Below are 20,156 nucleotides of genomic sequence, written 5' to 3' on the forward strand. Positions count from 1 at the left end.
AATGCAAAGTTGGGGTTTTTCCCTCAAAAAAAGGAAAAAGAAAAATCAAACAACCTTTCAAAGATTTTTTTAAAACTCCTCCATAATTTATTAATAAACACTGAAGCAAAAATATCTAATCAAGAATACAGCCTATAAATATAAAGAATAAAAAAGACAGTGTTTTAAGCTTGAATGTTCTGCCTAGCTGATAGGAAAAAGGAATTAGGAGCATGAAGCACAGATGCAGACATAGGGAGAGGGTCGACCAATTTAACGCATGCATCCGCGCAAATGCTTACCTACCTGAAATTCAAAAATTTTGAAGGGCTCCAGGATCTTCAAGGAAACTTCAAAGAGTTGGGAATCTGTGGATGAGATTCCAAGTAGAATAGGAGACGTCTTATACAAATGAGACTTTAAAATGCCCACACCACACATGTTCTGTTTCTCTGAACCAATTTTACAACGTATTGATGATCAGTCTAAATTTCTGATGATGAAAGATTTGTTTTGTGGGTTCTAGGAGTCTTTCCCCTCCCCAAGAAATCATTTGATATTTATGTAACACAGAAGATACACATACACAGAAACTGAAATTTAAACAAAATGACAAAACAAGAGTTACTTATTGGGTTTATAAATTCTAAGGAGCCATTAAAAAATACCAAACAAAAAACACCACCACTCTTCAGAATAATGTAGAACAAAAGGCTGCCTTTTTTTTTTATGTAGTGTCTTCTCATTCATTTGAAAAACTGTAAAAGTCAACCAATGAAAATAATCATAGTATTTTAAGAGGATCTGGATCAGTCTTATTTAATAAAGGTGGAGACTTTAATTTTATTTTCTTTACACACAAAGCAGCACAACCTAGAGAATTAAAATTGGCAAATTGTACTATTTCTTCACAGTGTGATACAACTTACCACAGTCAATTAAGTTTTTACAAATGATACTATACCATTAAAAGGGAATGAAACTAAGAAGAGAGAAATTTGTGCACATAGAATACAAATTACTGGTTATCAGCTACAGAAAGTTATTTCCTGGATGCAGAAACAAGGAGATCAAGGGATAAACCAGCAATGTTTCCAAATCAAAACCTCTTGAACAACTCCCCACCTCAGCAACAGCCCCCCTGCCAGAAAACCCAAAACAACCACCAAGAAAACCCCAAAACAAAATTAGTAGTTCCATATTACGTAACAATTCAAGAAATCCAGCTGTGAAAAGCAAAAAAAGACAGTCATTTCTTCACTATTTGCAGACTACACACACTTACACATATTCCTCTGTATTTTAGGGGGAAAAAACCAGTTTCCAAGTGCTTACAATCTCTCAGTTTGCTAGTTCCATTACTCCATAGAATATAAAAAGAAACTGCTGTGGAAAGTATGATTTTTATGTGACTGTATTTTGCACTGTCTTCTTCCAAAATGAATCCCAGTAGCTACTCAGTCAAATCCTAAGACTGTGTTTCTGATCATCTCAGGTAATGAACATGTATACCAAGGGAGAAACCTGTGCAAACTGCCTACTGCCACAGCAAGTTCAAACACAATCAAGAAAAGAATATTATATGCTTGACTATAAAACCCATACTGTAATGGCTAGACATCAGCTCATAAAAGCAAAAAAAAAATAAAATTAAGTATTCATAATATTCTACCAAGTCTAGCTTCAGAATGGTAATTTTTTCCCCAAGTTCTCTGCATTGCAGTTACTTTGAATGCAGATGCCCACTTTAAAAATGTTTTATCATAGCTATGCTGTAAAGCCAGATTTATAAAAACTACTTTTTACCTCCTTTATTTATTACGAACCTTGTGATAAGCTCTGTTGATCAAATGGCTGCTGTGTTATAGTCTGTTGTTCAAACTGAGTGATGTTTTCCTGTAAAGCATGCTGGGATGTCACAAATCTATCTGAAATGGGGAAAGGAAGAGGAGGGGAAAGGGGGAAAGGGAAAAATATCAAGAAATTAAATGTATATTTCAGTTGTTTCGAAACCCCCATACTTTACAGTCATCCAAATTTTCGCATTAAAAATAAACTAAGCAATTATTAGCTGAACAGGTTTATAGTACATTTTATTTATATTTCCCTGCTGTACTTGGTAACTCATTGCACCACGAAAAAGAGCAAAGCAAAACCAAAATATTTTGTTCCACTATTACAAATAAATAAAGAACATGGAACAGTCACCTCAAACCACAGGTATTACTTTCTAAGTAGACTATAAAGCAGTGCTTTTTAATAATCAGAGAACTGACATGGTAAGGGTTTGTGGATGGATCTTTTTTTTTTTGTATATTTGTGTAATAGTTTTGCTCGTGACAACTAAAGGGTTTAATAGTAAACATAAACACAAATTAATGAAAATGTACTATATACTTTAAGTATATAGTAAGTAGCCTTTACTCCATGTACTTTTGTAGTTCCTGTCAAGAAGCAATTATTTGAGAAACTGAAAACTTACCTCATTACAAACCTTACCATATTTCAAATACTCACCCTCATCTTGCTCTAAAGGCTGATCAGCCAATTCTTGTTCCAGTGCTGTTTCTTCTGTGCCTACTACTGGCTGCTGGTCTAACTCTAAAATAGCTTGCTGATCTGTTGCAACAGCTTCTGACTGCTGGAGCTCATCACTTTGAATCTCCACCTGCATTTGTGTAGAAACATGAATGCTCTGCTGATGTACTGTAGAATCATCTATTGAAGAAGACTGCTGATTCTGCTGAAGTTGCTGTGCAAGTTCATATCTACAAAGTAAGGTGAAAAAGTCTTTATAGTTTCAGTTAGAAATTTATCCTATTTATAGGAACAATTTTTTATTTTTACTGTACACCAAAATTTACTATACCGGCAAAGGTACCTAAGGTTTCCTAACTATAAATAAAAATCCTTATTCAAATATATACAGTTGCTACAGAACAAAGCTGCCTTTCCAAGTACCCTTAAGGAATGCTGCTGAACTACACTGGAAGATTTATACAAAAATTGCAAGCATACCTATGAGTCTTCATGTGTTTTTTACAGTTGAGTGATGTTTTGAATGTTTTTTGACAGTAGGGACACATATATGGTCGAAGGTCATTATGGATCCCCATGTGCCGCCTGAGGCTACCACCAGTAGTGAAGGCCCCGTTGCACACAACGCACTTGAAAGCTTTCAATCCAGTGTGTGTTCTAATGTGAGCTTTCAGAACTCCAGCTGACACAAAACCTCTTCCACACTGAGAGCACTTAAATGGCTTTTCACCTGTATGAGACCTTTTTAAGAGAAAGCAGAAGTTAAAATAGATTCAAACATTTGATTTACAAAGTTGTTAAAGGACTCAATTTTAAAATGAGCAAGATAAACCAAACAAAGGTGACAGCTGTATGGATGGAAGAGGTCCCAATTAGGAAAAGCCAGAAATTAAATTTTATTAAGTTATAAACAATCTGACAGGGCTAAACCCAATACTATCTGAGTAGTTTTAGTTATGTTGATACAGTCCAATCTCCTTTCTGATCATACTCTGTCTCCATCACAATATTTGGGTTTAATTTTTTCATTCCAGATGGTGCAGAAGTTCTTCAGACTAGTATATTATCAGTCACATGTATTTTCCTCAATTCACTAACAAACTGTCCACAAAAGTTTGGAGAAAAAGACATGGTTCTCCTTATACATACTACCACTACACTTAACAACAAAACTCTTGGGACAGAAGGAAGACAGACAGAAGGAAAAGTTAGGAAATGAAATGAAATGCAACAAGAATTTTAAGGGTTACAACTGTAGCATCTCAGGAGAGAGGTAGAAAGAAGGCAATGGGAATACTAGGAAATGGAAGATAAAACAAGCAAGATTTAATAAAGTCAGGAAAAGTTAGAGATAGCTTAGGATTACAGTAACCTTGGAAGGTTATGACCACCACATCTGAGGCCATAACAAAGTATAAGACAGACATTAAAATTACTCTTTTGCTATGACAAAAATTTTGTCACATGACCAGAATTAGCAGTAAGGCATCCTGACCTTCCTTGGTGTGTCTGGGGGATTATTTGACACACTATTCACAGTCACTGCAGAGGCCATAACAAAGTATATGACAGACATTAAGATTACTCTTTTGCTACCAATACACGTGATAAAAATTAGCAGTAAGGCATCCTGACCTTCCTTGGTGTGTCTGGGGGATTATTTGACACACTATTCACAGTCACTGCTCTACTGAAAAAACACCTACTACAAATTTTCCCCTTTTTCAGCTTTGTAAGCAATGATCAGCACTACTCCATGAGGACACACTGTCCACAACATTATCAAGCAATGCAATTTAATAATAGCAATGCGTCACTGCTCTACTGAAAAAAACACCTACTACAAATTTTTCCCCTTTTCAGAGAGGGAAATAAGCTTTGTAAGCAATGATCAGCACTGCTCCATGAGGACACAGTGTCCACAAAATTATCAAGCAATGCAATTTAATAATAGCAATGCCAATTTGCAAAGAGCAAACATGTGAAAAGAAAAACGTTTCTAGTTTCTCCACAGCTCTTAAACGAAGCCAGGCTTCACTCAGTACTCTGTTGAAAGATCTAAGAAACACAGCAGCAGGTGATTGGTAACCACATCCTATTTTTGCATTTTCAGTAAAATTCAAAATTATTTTCATTTAAATCAATCACTCTGGAATGTGTTTACAGAAGACAATGAGAAATCTAGGTAGGATATTACAAAAGAAAAGATGGGATATTGTAAAGCTTCCCTTCCTCCTGTTAAGATAGCATATAAAACCCAAGAACTGTTTCAAGGCAATCTGAGAATTTAAAAAATACAGAACCTGATTTTTAAAGAGAGTATGAGGAACTCACCATGATCTGAGCTAGAGAGAGTGAGAAAGCCGCACAGAGCTCACACTGCAGAAACAACCAGATTGCCACCTGTTGTATGGACTCTTCCCTTAAATTCCAGTAACCATCTTTGGTGGGTTTTTTTCATATTTCTTCTTCTACTTGTTTATAGTTTGTAAGTCAGAGAGCACTGTTTCATATCTTGACTAAATATTGAATCTCATGGCCTGTAAAACTGCAACCTGATCTAACTTTGAGGGTACTTTTCTTCTCAAAACAAGACTGATTTAGTTACCTCCACTGGTTCCTCTACCAGCATATAAAACCCACGAACTGTTTCAAGGCAATCTGAGAATTAAAAAAATACAGAACCTGATTTTCAAAGAGAGTATGAGGAACTCACCATGATCTGAGCTAGAGAGAGTGAGAAAGCAGCACAGCGCTTACACTGCAGAAACAACCAGACTGCTGCCTGTTGTATGGACTCTTCTCTTAAATTCCAGTAACCATCTTTGGTGGGTTTTTTTCATATTTCTTCTTCTACTTGTTTATAGTTTGTAAGTCAGAGAGCACTGTTTCATACCTTGACTAAATGTTAAATCTCATTGCCTGTAAAACTGCAACCTTATCTAACTTTGAGGCTACTTTTCTTCTCAAAACAAGACTGATTTAGTTACCTCCACTGGTTCCTCTACAACCTAAATTCGCACAGAGCTCACACTGCAGAAACAACCAGATTGCCACCTGTTGTATGGACTCTTCCCTTAAATTCCAGTAACCATCTTTGGTGGGTTTTTTTCATATTTCTTCTTCTACTTGTTTATAGTTTGTAAGTCAGAGAGCACTGTTTCATATCTTGACTAAATATTGAATCTCATGGCCTGTAAAACTGCAACCTGATCTAACTTTGAGGGTACTTTTCTTCTCAAAACAAGACTGATTTAGTTACCTCCACTGGTTCCTCTACAACCTAAATTTTTCTATGACTCCATGACTGTGGTTCTAACAAGCACTGCCTATACAGAACTTGAACTGAGCTTCAAGCAACAAAATGATCCCCAGCAACATTTACTCAATTACAATGTAAGCTCCAATTCTTTTAGGTTTTCTATACAGAACAAAAGGCAAATTTCCGTCTCAAAAGATAGGAGTTACATACAAAGCAGGCAATCTGGAGTATGCAATTACAAAATTACTGTAAGAATTCACAAACAATGCTTGTTATTTTCTATACACAGTTTTGGAATAAAGAATCCAAGTGTCAGTAAACTAAACTGCACACTGAACACAATCACTTATACTGCTAGAACTGCACATAGCCATGAGTTAGTGTAAAGCCTCCACCAATGCTACAAGAAAAAAAAATCACTGGTTCAGTGTTTAAGAGATGGTAAAAAAAGTATTTTCTGTGAATACTACATAATTTAATGTCTTTCACAAATTTGTTATGGCATACATTTCCTTTCTTGATTGTGCTTATTTTACCTGATGTGTTGTTTAAGATGACAGGATTTTTTATAGGCTCGATGGCAATAGTAGCATTTGTATGGTCTCTCTGCATTATTCACAAAATTACTGTTAAAATAATTTTGGAAGACCTGGCTATTCCTCGGGATTGGCTGGATAAGACCTGCATACATAAACACATACACAAACAGGAAAAATTGTAAAGTTATTCCAAAGATGCAGTAGTCTGAAGAGCTAGTATTTGAAAAGAAAGCATGACTAAACTTGTAGCATCAAAAAATATAAATAAAATGTGCATGCTTTCAGCATTTGCTTAAAATTATGCATACAGCATTACAGATATTATACTGTACATGGTATTTTAATGGTAAGTTCTTGTTTTATCCACAGGTCCACCTCAATACCAGAGCAGACTTGTCCAAAAGAAGCATTAACTTTTTCTAAAGTTGACAGTTATGAATTCATTGCTGATCTAATAATATCTTCTCCTTCCAACCTCGACCTTAGCAAATGATATTTAATCAATGTATATCAAGTATTATCAGGTACAGAACTTGACAAATATTTAATATGCCTTTTGTGAAAAGCATTGAAACAGAGAACAATTTGCAGACTTTTTTCATAGGCTTTTAGAAAAATTAAGACTTATAGAAAGCAAAGTATATATCAACAAAAGGGCCACTCAAAGATTAACACTATTACAAAGTAACATTATTAGGTTCTTGACACCTCTAAAATAACTATGATATTGGGGGGGGGCAGGGGGGGCGGGAAGTAGTACAGGGGGTTGAAAAAACATGTCACATCTTCTAGATAAACAGCAGAACCTACTTTTACATTGAACATGCTGATATCAGCAGAGTTCATGTGTTATCAGCATCCACAGGAAACTACTTCTATAGTATTTCTTATTTTTTCCAAAAATCAGACTTTCACAGCACAGATCTTAATTGTATTGAAGTGGAGCTTCTCTTCAAAATCGAGAAATGGGATTATATTTGCTTCTGGGTTTCACTCAAGAAAGAAATACTGTGTGATCTGTCTGAAGCTGACAGCTAAGTTTTGTTTGCACCCCAAAAATTTAAGTTTCTTCTGTATGACACCAAAATAACTCCTACTCTTGCTTTCAGTAACTCCTGTATGCAGTGAAAGCAAAAGGATGTTTAAAGAGTGATAAAAATTTTATTGCTATAAGATAAAGGTATTACCAGTGTAAGATTCCACCATAAAAAAATACTGCACAATAGCCAAGTCAGGGGTTAGCAGACTGTTGAATCAAACAACAAAAAGTAAACACATCACCCACTACACTGACCTCTATTAGACAGCAACATATTGTTTTGTACAACTTCTTCCAAAAAGTGGTTCAATATAATCTTGTGACAATATTTATAAAAGAGAACTAAAATAACTGGATGAATTCACCAAAGCAGGTTCCAGAATTAAGCTGCCCTTTTTCTGAAACATGACCACGAATGATTACTACTAATTGAGTTCATAATTAAAACAAATACTTTAAAATCATGTAACAGACTGACTCATTCATATCTGTAATCTTTATTAGAAATGTTGATTGAGACATGATCATCTTGAGAAGACTCTTGGTCATGAATCGTCATCTCCTCTATACCAATGGTCTAATAATATACAAATTAAACTCCCAATATAAAAATGCACATGGCTTCTTACTGGTAAGGATTATACAATTTAACTGTAAAAAAAAATACTTTCTAATTAATTCTAGTGTAATAGCAAGCTATAAAATACAGCACTGCTGAAGTTTGTTTTTGATGACTTATTTCAACATATATCATTACCAGTGAGCTCTGAATGCTTTTGCTTGATTAAAATGCAACCTTTATATCCCACTGTAACCCAAATTTCAAGAGTATGGATTTACTCGCTCTTTACCTAAATCAGTTATGAGTATGGGCTCTTGCAAAGGGATGTCTGGTACTGGACCACTCGACTTTCCTACTCGAACTTTTGTGGGTTTACGCTGGTGCCGCAGCTTTCTTAGCTCCGTATGTTTAAAATGTGAAGTGATATGAGTTTTCCGATGGCCCGATGTTCTGAATTTCTTGTCACAGTGAGGACAAGCAAAAGGCCTAACACCTGCAAAAGTGAAAAAAAAACCCTTAAAATTTTATTTCCGTCAACCTAGAAATGTAGCTTTAGAATACTGATTCTCTTTCCTGTATTTTTTTTTGTTTGTTTTCACTCATGGTGTTTTTTGTAACACAGGTTTTCAAAACAGATCCATAAAACTCAGTCAAATGAACAACTAATCTGCTGAATGGCCGTTTGACTGAAACACATCACTTGAAGCAAGTTCGTTATCAAGAAACTGGATGATGCAAAAGTGACAACAAATTTCAAGTTTCAGAAGCTATCCTAAGAATTGCACGTGGCAGGTTAAAGTCTTTCCAAACAAACTTTTAAAAAACGGTGAGAAAAAGGAATCAGCAAACATGTTATGTTATATAACAGGATAAAAGAGAGGGAACAGGGATGTAACAAAGTCAAAAAAATTCTAGATCCGTCTCAGAAAACATCAACTCTGATGGCAGTCAAAAATGCATGCCAACAGAAGTACTAAAGAAAGACTTTTTTAAGGCAAAACCCAGTAGAAATATCTTGAGAGAGATTTCCTAGAGAACTTGGTAAGTAAGAGACAGGCAAAGCTGAACAACTTTCTGGTTTTGTTCAAGGGGAAATCTTGGACTTAAAAGGCTAGGAAACATGACTGGGTATATGAAGACAGTTTTTATCAAGTTCAATCACAGGCAGAAAAAATGTAGAAGAATGGTTCATTCTTCACAATGCACTAAATGAAACATTATCTGAAACTACAGGAATAAACACTGGACTGTTTTCCAAGCCACCTAGTGCTTCTGCCACTCTGAATTAATCTGAATGCTTGTATGAAGTAAGCCTGACTTTAACAGAAAAAAAATACTGGTTTACAAGTTTACAAAAAAAAAGTGGAAGACTTTCTGCGGATGAACCAACATTAGTATTTCATGGATAAAACACATCAAACTATAAAACACGTTGGATCCCAGATGCACCTAAGCCAATAAATGATACTTTTGCAGAAGGCAATTATATAAACAGGAATTAAAGGGAAGAGCAGCACATTTATTTTGCTGAAGCTTTATTTACCTGAACGAACAAAGAAAGAACTTGGAAAACAACAAGGTAACCTACCAAAAGCAGAAAATTCATTGCTGCTTATGCAAAGGATAATTCAATCACATAAAAAGATTTTGAAGACATCATATGTAAACAAACCCTATATGATCAGAGGTGTTCTAGGATATTCACTGTAAGATGCTGAAAACAGGTAAGCTGGTGAAAACATGATGCACAACTGCAATGTAGAAGATAAAATAGGACGCCACCAGTCCTGAGTTTTACAGTAAAATTATAAAAAAGTGTGGGGAGAAGGAGGAGGGAAGATCAATAGCAAATATTAAAGATGACTGGGGACAAGTAAAATCAGAATTCAAATTGCAAAAGTATGACTCTTCAGAATGCACAATTCATAACAGTGGTATTAGAAAGGAACAACAGCTGACTCATAATCAGAAAATTAAATGTCAATGTTTTTTGTAAGAGCCCAACGTTTGAAAGCCATGAAACACTAGTAAGTTATGACAAAAAATGACATTCACTAATCACTCATATGTACAACACTAAAATGATACATTCTCTGATTGATATTAACAATGACATGGCAGACATGTCTACAACTTACACATTTCACAGTCTTTACTCATTCAAGGTCCCACCCACATCACAGAATACAAAAAGCCATCTCTAGGTCTTACCTGTATGCAGGCGAATGTGAACTTTTAAACTCCCTGAGGTGGAAAAGCTTTTCATACAAAATTGGCACTTAAAAGCTTTAATGCCAGTGTGTGTTTTTATGTGTGCTGTTAGAGTGCTCTTCACGGCAAAGGCGCGGAAGCACTGGGGACACTTGTATGGCTTCTCATGGGTGTGAATGCGGATGTGGCGCACTAAATCGCTTGGTTTTTTAAATTCTTTAGAGCAATATGGACAGACATGCCACCTGATTCCATTTTCTTCACGTATAGAACCTGAAACAAGGAATATCAAAATTAATGCTTTTTAAACCTTCTAACAATTCTTGAAAAATCCCATTACACTGATGCTATTGTACAAAACAATCAGACCACAAAAACACTTTGTGAAATAGATGCCATCACAACACACTTCATAGAAGCTTAACTTCTTTATCAGATATATTCTACTTCATGAAAATGGTGATGGGCTGTAACGACAAAAAAAAAAACAAACCCAAGAGAATCCTGTTTAAATTTAAATAACACAATTTCTATGCCACTTAGAAATGTAGAATGCAGTTGTAAATGCAATATACCAGTTAACTTATAAATAACATATCTAACACAAAATTATCCAACAATGACTGTAAATCCTCAACCACAAGCACACCAGATTATTTTACATACTTAACACTTACCTAACTGGAGAAGATACTTTGCTTGACTCTCTCTCTTGCAAATTCAGACTTAAATTACATTTTGTAAACTTGTAAAGGAAGAAAAACTGCGCAACTCCTTCTGACAGATTAACAATTTAAGGCTACTTTTTAAATAAAAATTGTTTTATGATCCAAGAACGCTAAGGTCTATCCTAAGGCAACAGGACTTTTTTTTCAACAAAAAATGAAAGGAACCCCTTCTAAAACCTATCAGAATTTTTTATTCATCTATATTGTTCAATATCAGATTGTTTGCTCATTTAAATCAGTAAACCTAGTGTTTTTTCCCTATCAACACACTGAAGTCATGTTACTTTATCAAAAACAAAAGTGGTTGTGCTTGACTGTACAGTAGTGACCTTTTATTTTTATTTGCAGTCACAGCTAGAGAATTGTTGCTGTTAAACAAAAGTAACAAAATAATTATACACCAGAGGAAAAATTTAATGTTATTTTTTATCATAACTATACTGAAGAAGACAAGTTTTTACTTTAGATCAATTTCCCCATCCCTTGCAAAAGAAAAAGCAACATCATTGTACCTAGGCAGATACTACAGTCACAGATCAAAGGCTGCATTATAGCACTGTATATGCCAGGCTGGCTGCTGAAGTAGGAAGGCCTTACTTGCAACAAATAACTTCTAGCAGCCATAAAGCTCAAGCAACCTTGAAACTGAAGTTGCATTTAAGCAACTTAAGCAACACAAGAGACAAAATGCAGAATATACACCACACAGTACAGAGGCAGAATAACAGCATGTATTTATGGTGACAATTTCATATCAGTACTGTGATTCCAGAGACAGATGACATGAAGAATTATTCATAATGCCAGCTTTTGTCCTTCCCTACATGGATCAGTCAAGATCTGCAATACTGCCCTTACGTCTCTGTAAGGCCTCACTTCCAAAGGGGAAGAATAGTCCTTGCAAGAACTCTACTCTGGGACATACAAGGAAAAGCCAGACCTTGTAAGAGAAAGATGATGGGAGACAATAATAGATTCACATACTTTGTCCTTTTCCTGTAACTCCACTGATCTAATCCAAAAGATTTAGAAGTATAATTTCGTTTCATGCCATTCTGACATGGCTTTTCAATGAAAATATATTTAATAATGAAAATTATAAATACTATTAATCATACCTTACACTGTATTTTAGATAAGAACAAATACTGTTCATAATAGTGTTCATAACATAATGAAAATTATAGATATTATTAATCATACCTTATTACACTGTATTTTAGATAAGAACAAATACTGTTCATAATAGTGTTCATAATTAATCCACAATACATTTTGGGAAATCCCATTATAAAGCCATAAATTACTACACTCTTTACAACACAAGAAGTAGAAAGCAGTGGCAGTATTACCAGGCAAAAACGGTGATTTTTTCTTAATGAACTTTTTTTCTTTTTTATCTAGTTTATCCGTACTCTCTTGCTCCTTATCTTGTTCGCCACTATTAGAATCAGTCTGATGATTTGAGAGGCTCGGGACATCTGGGCTCTGATCCTGGGCCCCAGCAGCCTTAGCCTGGCTGCACTCAGTAGAATGTGCAGAGACGGGAATCGACGACAACCCGCTGTTCTCTAATGCTTGCTAAAAAAAGAACAAAAAACCTTCTAGATTAAGGAAGAAACATTCCACAGTTATCCCAAACTTTTCTCAAGCAAGTACTTAGAAGATACAATGAAAATATAATTAAAGAAATTAAATTTCTCATTCTCACAATATTTCAGCTATACTTCAAACCTGCAAACACATTATTACACTACAGTAAATCAAAGTGACCCCACTAAGGGGAGAGAAAGGATGCATCTGACTGCATCTTATCACAGGGCTAATTAATTACTTTATTATACTATATTATTCTATAGTATATTTCATTACATCTAAACTGAATCTGCCAAGCACTCAACTCTGCACAGAACTGCACACAAACTTGTGACTGTCAGCCGACAGTCCCGACACACACACACACCCTGATAGGCCAAGGAAACAAAACACCATCACTTTGGGTAAAAAATCTCCATATGGCATTCTGCTTTGGCACAACACAGGAGCAGCAAAAGAGATAAGAGCTGTTTGGATCGTTCTCTTCTCTGCTTCTCTCAGGTTCAGAGAATGTGAATCCCACATTACACAGCACTGATTTCTGATTGTCTGAAAAATTTTAGGTTGGATTTTCTGCACTTATAGCTGCCTTCTAGGAAACAACTTTTTTCTTTTTTTTTTTTTTAACTAGCTATCAGGATAATAGCTATGTATCATGTATCACTCTTTGCAATTCCTCATCACATTCCAGACACTAGAGAACTCAGCACAGGTAACAGGGTGAACCTGCCCATAGCTGCATATAACATTTGGGTCTTCCAAACACAAATTTAAATGGTATTTAAAAGTCTAGAGATGAAAAGGTACCTTACAGGTTAGCAGGCTACCAGTAACACTAAAGAATATTATTCTCTGCCCTGATCCATTCTGTTTGTGCCCTTCTGGGCCACAGGCTGCAGAACAAGTACAGAAAGTAATTCATCACCCTACATCTCCTATTACACCACATCTCCTTCTGCCATTATCAAGGCCAAAATATAGGAAGTTTTTTAGGAAAAACACACACTGACCCTGGGAAAAAAATTCTTGCACAAATAGGAAATATTCAGATAGTCCTTATTAATTAGAACAGGGTAAAGGTCATGTGTACATTCTCATTTTTTAATCAGAAAAAGTATTTTTCCCCTCTTGAATGATATAATGTTTTAAGCACTGCATGACCTAAGAACATGCCACAAGCGGCTTCTAGGCAACAGGAAAAAAAATAAGGCTTAAGGTATCAGTAAAAATATCCATATACAGGGTACACTTAAAGCAATACAAAGATATATTGGTGCGGCCCATACCCATTCAATAAATCTTTACAATTCTTTCTTGACTAATGGATTGTTTAGAAATCCATAAGGAATGCTATAATTGAAAACACTGAGAATGAACTGCATTAAAATATAAGAATGAAAAAGGAAACACTGAAATGTAAAGTTGTTCTCACATAGAGCTCTTACCTGCAAAATATCTCTGCTGATCCCCACTGCAATGTTGAGTTGTTGACCAGGTTGTTGAGGCTGGTTGTTTTCTACAGGACCTGGTTCTGATAACTCAAGGAGCTGCTGAATGACATCAGTGACAGTCTGCTGACCCTGATGAGCAGCAGCTGGAGCCACCTGGTTTTCTGTCTGTTGAAGAAGTGGAGACCGAAAATGTGTGGCCTGAAATATACAGTGGTATGTTTGTCAAGGAAGATCAAAAGTATGTGTTATGAACTCACCTGTGCAGCTCCCTTACCTGAAATGTCTGGTAACTGCGCATTATGAGGATGGCTACTTACACAAGGCATAATGATTACGCAGAGCCTCATTCAAAGTTTGCTTACTTCATTATAGAATTGCTTTTGTATATCCCTTTTTTTCAGTTCTTCCCAAGCTTGAAATTTTAAGTTTACAGCTTGGATTTAATTTACTTTTAACTACTGAACCTTCAACCAATTTAGAAAACACAGGGAGGGATCAACTAAAAAACTCCCTGTGTAAAGGCCACATGAAAAGTAATTCCCAAAAGAAATAAACTGACATGGCTATGTTTTTAAAGTTCACATTTATCTCAATCAGGTCCTTTGTAAAAAACAACCTTCTATTAGAGATTTTTTTTTTGGTAAATTATCTGTGTTTCTTTATCAAAACCTTCCAGAGCAAACTAACTTTTCCCCTTCAATTTGGAACCTCTGAAACCACTTAGCTTTAGAGCAATCTCTTCATATTCTAAAAATCTAAATACACATCGGGCTCCATCAAAATACTGAAAAATTTGAAGTGTAAAAATCTAGTTTTCCAATCTTTAATTTTAAACTGTGTATCTTAGACTACCTCAGTAACAAATATGAAGGGAAAAAAGTGATAAAGAGCATTGGTATTTATTTTAAAATCAGAAATAAAGACTCCTGTTTGCCTACCTTTATAAACTTCTCTTCTTATGACAAAGAGACTGCATAAGTACACCATTACTGAAACAACTGCTTTCAATAATTTGTTTTATTGCAGAAAACAGAAATATGTATTTATACAATGGCTAGCGCCATAGCTGGGTATCCTAGAACACACTGGTTATTTGCTTCTAATATTCACTTATGTTCTCTAAAAAGAACCACTTCAAGGTGCATGTGCAACCACATACAGATATAAAACGCAATGTTCTTTCAGATTGTTTTTAGCAAACAATAATCTTAGGCTTCACATTTGTACTATTTCCTTCTAATCTGAAAACTTCCCTGAGATTTTCTTTATACTGACACTTTAGACAGTTAAGATGAAAGTCACTGTAGTAAAGAAAGGATGGTTACAAAGAATTAAGAAACATTAGCTTGACTCAGATTATGTCCTGTGTATTTGATGAAGTATTCTTCATGCCTCCTCATGAGATAATAAGAACCAAATCCTTATCTTGCTTCTCTTGCATGTATGTGCGAATATCACTTGTTACTTTACTGATTTAACCATTAGGGGTTTTTTCACCTCACTAGCGAGACACGAAAAGACTCCATATCTCTTCAGATTCCAATTTAGCAGAAGTGCTATAAACATTTCAACATGGGTAACACCCTATATTGCAGTGAGAATGGAATAAACAGGAAGCAAACTTAAACAGAAGAAAAGCAGTTTGCTGAAGAGTGTAACAGCTCTTTATAGACATAATTTCTTTTCTGGAAACAGAATGCAAGGAGGCCTTTATGTAGAGCAGGATGCCTACACTAAAAGTGTATAAAATTCTCAAGTGTATAAAATTCTCCCAGGCTTCAGCAAGAGAAAATTGGTGCTCCTGTTAATTAATCACTGTTAATTAATGTTATTGTTAATGAAGTAACTTCTCAATGTCATCTTTGATATGAAAATCACAGCATTACATGCATTTAGCCAGTGTGCCCTGTGTATTCTACAGCAGTTTACATATAGTCTTATAGAGGTTATCTTTTTTGAACAATAATGAACACACACGCACATATATTAGGTTTGTTACCATTCTTAATTATAAAACATTTCAGAAGTCTCTTTCTAGGTCTTATTTGAACATCTGATTTTAAAGATAACATGGAGAATGAAGTGCTTTATTACTCCTTTGTAATTCCACTGTTGTTCAACTGGAACAGTGGACCTTGTGATGACCCTTGGTTTGTCTGCTGTGTAACACAGACAGTGTGCTTGCTCTGAGTGAATTACTCCTTCAAGTCACAGTAACTGTAAGAAATTAGAGCAGTTCTTTAAATCAAGTAGTTTATTGTGGTTAACTTTTTCTGTTGCCATCCAATTTCAATACATGGCTCCAAGAGTAAATTTTCTTCTCTAAAATTTCCTACTTTATTTCCAAGTGCCAATTTGCCTAGCTATGACGCTCAAACTTTTTTTCCTCTCCTCTATTACGATGACAGACTTCTTCCTCTTCCTCAAAACAGAAGATGAAATAATGTCTAAGTATTTCATCTGAAGGACAAGGCAGCTAACGCACCTTAAATCTCTTCATTTATAAACACACCATAGCCTATTTTAAGGATTCTGATGGCTCTGATTCCTCCTGCATCATTGAATACAGTTCATGAATAGTGAACACTATAAACAAACAACTAAAAAAAATCTAAAATTTGCCAGAATGAAATACAGACCATATACAACCATGGACCTGGACAGACTTGGTAAATAGTTCAATTGTATGAGGTTTAACAAGGCCAAGTGCTGGGTTCCTGCACTTGGGTCACAATTACCCCAGGCAGTGCTACAGGCTGGGAGCAGAGTAGCTGCAAAACTGCCTGGCAGTTTCAGGCAATTCTGGAAGGAGAAGGCAATGGGATCCATTGCTCCCAACTCTTACCTCTCACTAGGAAAAATGCGGCACCCTTCATCACATTATCACAGAACATTTTGGAAGGGACCCATCAGGATCATTGAGTCCAACTCCTGTCCCTGTGCAGGACACAAGAGTCACACTACATGTCTGAGACCATTGTCCAAATGGTCTTCCCTCTGGGTGAAGAGCCTTTTCCTAATATCTAACCTAAACCTCCCCTGCCGAAACTTCAGGCCATTACCTCAGATCCTGTCCCTTGTCACCACAGAGAAGAGGATCAGTGTCTGTCCCTTTTCTTCCCATCATTAAGAAATTTTAACTGAAATGAGGTCTAAGTCTTCTCCAGGCTGAACAGACCAAGTCCCTATTTCTATTTGTGAGGTGACCATCCTCATCCTATAATGGGCCAATGTTGCTTTTACACTGCCTATTGCCATTAATACATTTGAAAAACCTCTTTTTATTGTCCCCCACAGTTCTGGCCAGCTTCAACTGCAGCTGAGCCTTGGCCACACAAATCATCTCCCCACAGCAACAAATATTTACTCCTCTGTACTCTTACTCCTCTGTATTCCTCCCATGTCACCTGACCTTGCCACAACAGGGCATACATCTTTGTTTTCTGCCTTATTTCCAAAAGATCTCTGTTAAGCCAAGGTGGCCTACCTTGCCTGCGTGACTTGTGCTATTTGCAAATTCCCTCAGAATGTGATATTTAGAACGAGACCAGTACTGCTATTCCCCAGCATCTGCAAAAACATTTTCCCAGGGGTCCTTATTTACTAGTTCCCTGAGCAGCCTAAGTCTGCTCTCCTCATATCCAGAGCTGAGGTTTTGCTGGCACTTTTTCTCCAGTCAACAATTTTAAACTATCACTTCATAGTCACTGGGGCCAATAAGGCTGCCAATCTCCATCTTGCTTGTCAGATCCTCTCTGCTGACCAGCAGTAGATCAAGGAAGGCATCTTTCTGAGTCGGCTCCCTTAGGACCCATTACATAAAGTTGTCACACAGTTTTTTTAGCAATCTTCTGGCCCAGGTTGTATCAGCTGTGTGATTCTCCCAGGTAATTTCTGGCAAGTTGAAGCTCTCCATAAGGACAAGGGCAGTTGACTCAGAGGTGTCTCTTCGCTCCTCAAAGAATAATTCCTCAATGTCATCGTCCTGCCTGGAAGGTCTACAGCAGACTCCCACAACAATACCTGCATTATTTGTTTGCCCCTTGATTCTTATCCAGGCACTCAACTACTCCATTACCAATTGCGAGTTCCAAACATTCTGACCCTTCTATAAGACACATTCAGTGCCACCCGCCAACCTCTTCTGCCCTGCCTACAGTGGATGAGCTGTTTAAGGTGACTTTAAAGCAATACTGCCACATTCCCCAGTTCTTGATTTTGTGCATTTGAGTACAACCTATTTGCTGCAACCTATAGGTGACAAACAAGATGCTGTATAGCTGCAACAAAACCTGAGAAAATCATCAATTCCCTAATGAAGTTGGGAAGGGGAGACTGTAAGTCAGATAGTCTGTCCCTAAAATACCATGCTGCAACCTATAGGTGACAAACAAGATGCTGTATAGCTGCAACAAAACCTGACAGAACTCTCAGGGGGACAGGCACATACAGACCTTCATGTACACCACAACTGTTTGCTATGGAGCTCTAGAAAGTCAGCCCCGCATCATCCTTCCCCAGCTCCATGGCTCCTCCTGAGCCCCACAGCTCCTCTGCTGCCTAAATTCCAATCAACTCAACCTGTATGAACACAGCTCCTTCCCTCTCCAACCCAACCATGGTAATCCCTGCAAAATAAAGGCAGAGGGGTAGAGCAATGCAGGATTTTTAAGAATCCTCACTCTCTGGTCTTTTTATATAGAAAAGTATTTACCTCCATTTTGAAGAGCTGTTGAAGAGACTACATGCTAAACCATGAGAGTGTAAACAAATGAGGCAACATAATCCACTTAAGATCTGTTCCACCTCTAAATAACCAGCTGCATTCACCAAGGAGCTTCCCTTCACATATTAGCTGATCCAATTTATCACAAAGTATCACAGCATATCACCAAGTAAATTAAAATTTACAAAATTAAGTGAAGTTTCTCCCATTTATAGTCTTGACACAAAAATATGACCAAAACTTCACACTTACATTCTTCCATTTGTTATCAACAGGCTGCAAAAGATTAGTAGGGGATGTCGTTAAAGGCTGGGTGACAGAGTCCTACAAAGAAATCAAAATAATTTAAATCTTAATCAAAAAAAAGAAAAACATGGCTGATATAAAACATGGCAGAAAAGCAGCACAGAAAAATCAGACAATGTGAGAGAAACAGAAGTACACTAAATCATCTTAGCTATAAATACTAATGCAGCAAATTACAGCCTTACAGTCACTATAATTTAGAAAATATTCTCATGTACCATACAAGAGTACATTCTTTGGTAGCACAGCACTTCAGGAAACTTCAGCTTTTGGAATGGGTACTTAATAAGGACATAATCCTTGCTTATCCCCAGGTATGTATCAAGGGATGACAGAGACTGATGGCAAACTTCAGAATAGAATTATTATACTAGAGATTTGTTGTCAAAGCAGCTCTGCAAGTTTTCAGCAGAATGAAGAAAAGTTCTAATCTAATAATGCTAGTGCTAATGTAACAATGTGCTAAGTTTCTAAAGCAATAATTTAATATATGCAAATAGAGATATAAAATTACAAATAAAAAGCATAGTCTCCTCTAATATGCAATTGACATGTCATTTTTTATCTCTGCTCCTCCTTGCTAAACTTCTTGGCATCTATTTTTAGAAAGAATCTTTTTCTCCCTTCTCTCTTTGCTTATACTACTGTATGGCATTTTTTGCTACTCCACTCTTGCATGCAAGCAGCACAGTATTCATGCAAGCAGTGATAATACCACACTGCTGTAATATCAATATGCTAAGCAAATCCAAAATATTTAAGCAACCAAAAAAAAAAAACAGAGCTGGCCAGGGGAAAAAAACCACATGAGGTAGTATGACGGAATTCTTTTCCATCCTGCTTTTAAGATTAGGCTTGAGAATGTAGAAGTGTAAAAAAGGACATAGAGACTATATGCACTTGCAAACAAGTAAGACATATTGGTCTTTCTTTTTATGAAGTAACATGGAGAAAGAAAGAAATAGCATCTGCCCTATAAAACAACTTCAGAAAATGTTAAAAAAAAAGCTTTTCCAAACACCATTACTAGACAGCTTATTTCAAGAAGACACAGCTGCAAAATGAAGTTCAGACTTCAAATTTTAACCTTCCTTGTTCAACGTCTGGTATTATTCATCACCCACTGAACATTAAAGCATGAGTTGGAAGTTAAGAAAAACAGAGGGGACTAAAGCCAGAAGAGATTGTTCTAATAAAGAAAAAAAGAAGAGTACTATGA

The 20,156-nt window shown here is 36.2% G+C and overlaps 1 protein-coding gene across 7 annotated transcripts in view; it reads right to left on the reverse strand.

The window, feature by feature from the left end:
- The window catches only part of ZNF236 (zinc finger protein 236), a 77,982-nt gene that overhangs the window by 31,457 nt on the left and 26,369 nt on the right, over positions 1-20,156 (reverse strand). For 6 of the 7 annotated variants that reach the window (XM_039711155.1, XM_039711156.1, XM_039711152.1 and 3 more), the window contains exons 8-16: positions 18,884-18,955; positions 13,900-14,103; positions 12,211-12,439; positions 10,131-10,403; positions 8,209-8,412; positions 6,316-6,460; positions 2,998-3,258; positions 2,497-2,747; positions 1,806-1,907 (exon numbers count right to left, since the gene is read on the reverse strand). In XM_039711155.1, the coding sequence (XP_039567089.1) occupies positions 1,806-1,907; positions 2,497-2,747; positions 2,998-3,258; positions 6,316-6,460; positions 8,209-8,412; positions 10,131-10,403; positions 12,211-12,439; positions 13,900-14,103; positions 18,884-18,955 (1,741 nt within the window). The remainder of the gene's footprint in view (positions 1-1,805; positions 1,908-2,496; positions 2,748-2,997; positions 3,259-6,315; positions 6,461-8,208; positions 8,413-10,130; positions 10,404-12,210; positions 12,440-13,899; positions 14,104-18,883; positions 18,956-20,156) is intronic. The other variant, XM_039711153.1, reaches the window with a different exon arrangement.

Source organism: Passer montanus, unplaced genomic scaffold, assembly GCF_014805655.1.
Source record: "Passer montanus isolate IOZ18808 unplaced genomic scaffold, ASM1480565v1 scaffold24, whole genome shotgun sequence".
Taxonomy (NCBI): domain Eukaryota; kingdom Metazoa; phylum Chordata; class Aves; order Passeriformes; family Passeridae; genus Passer; species Passer montanus.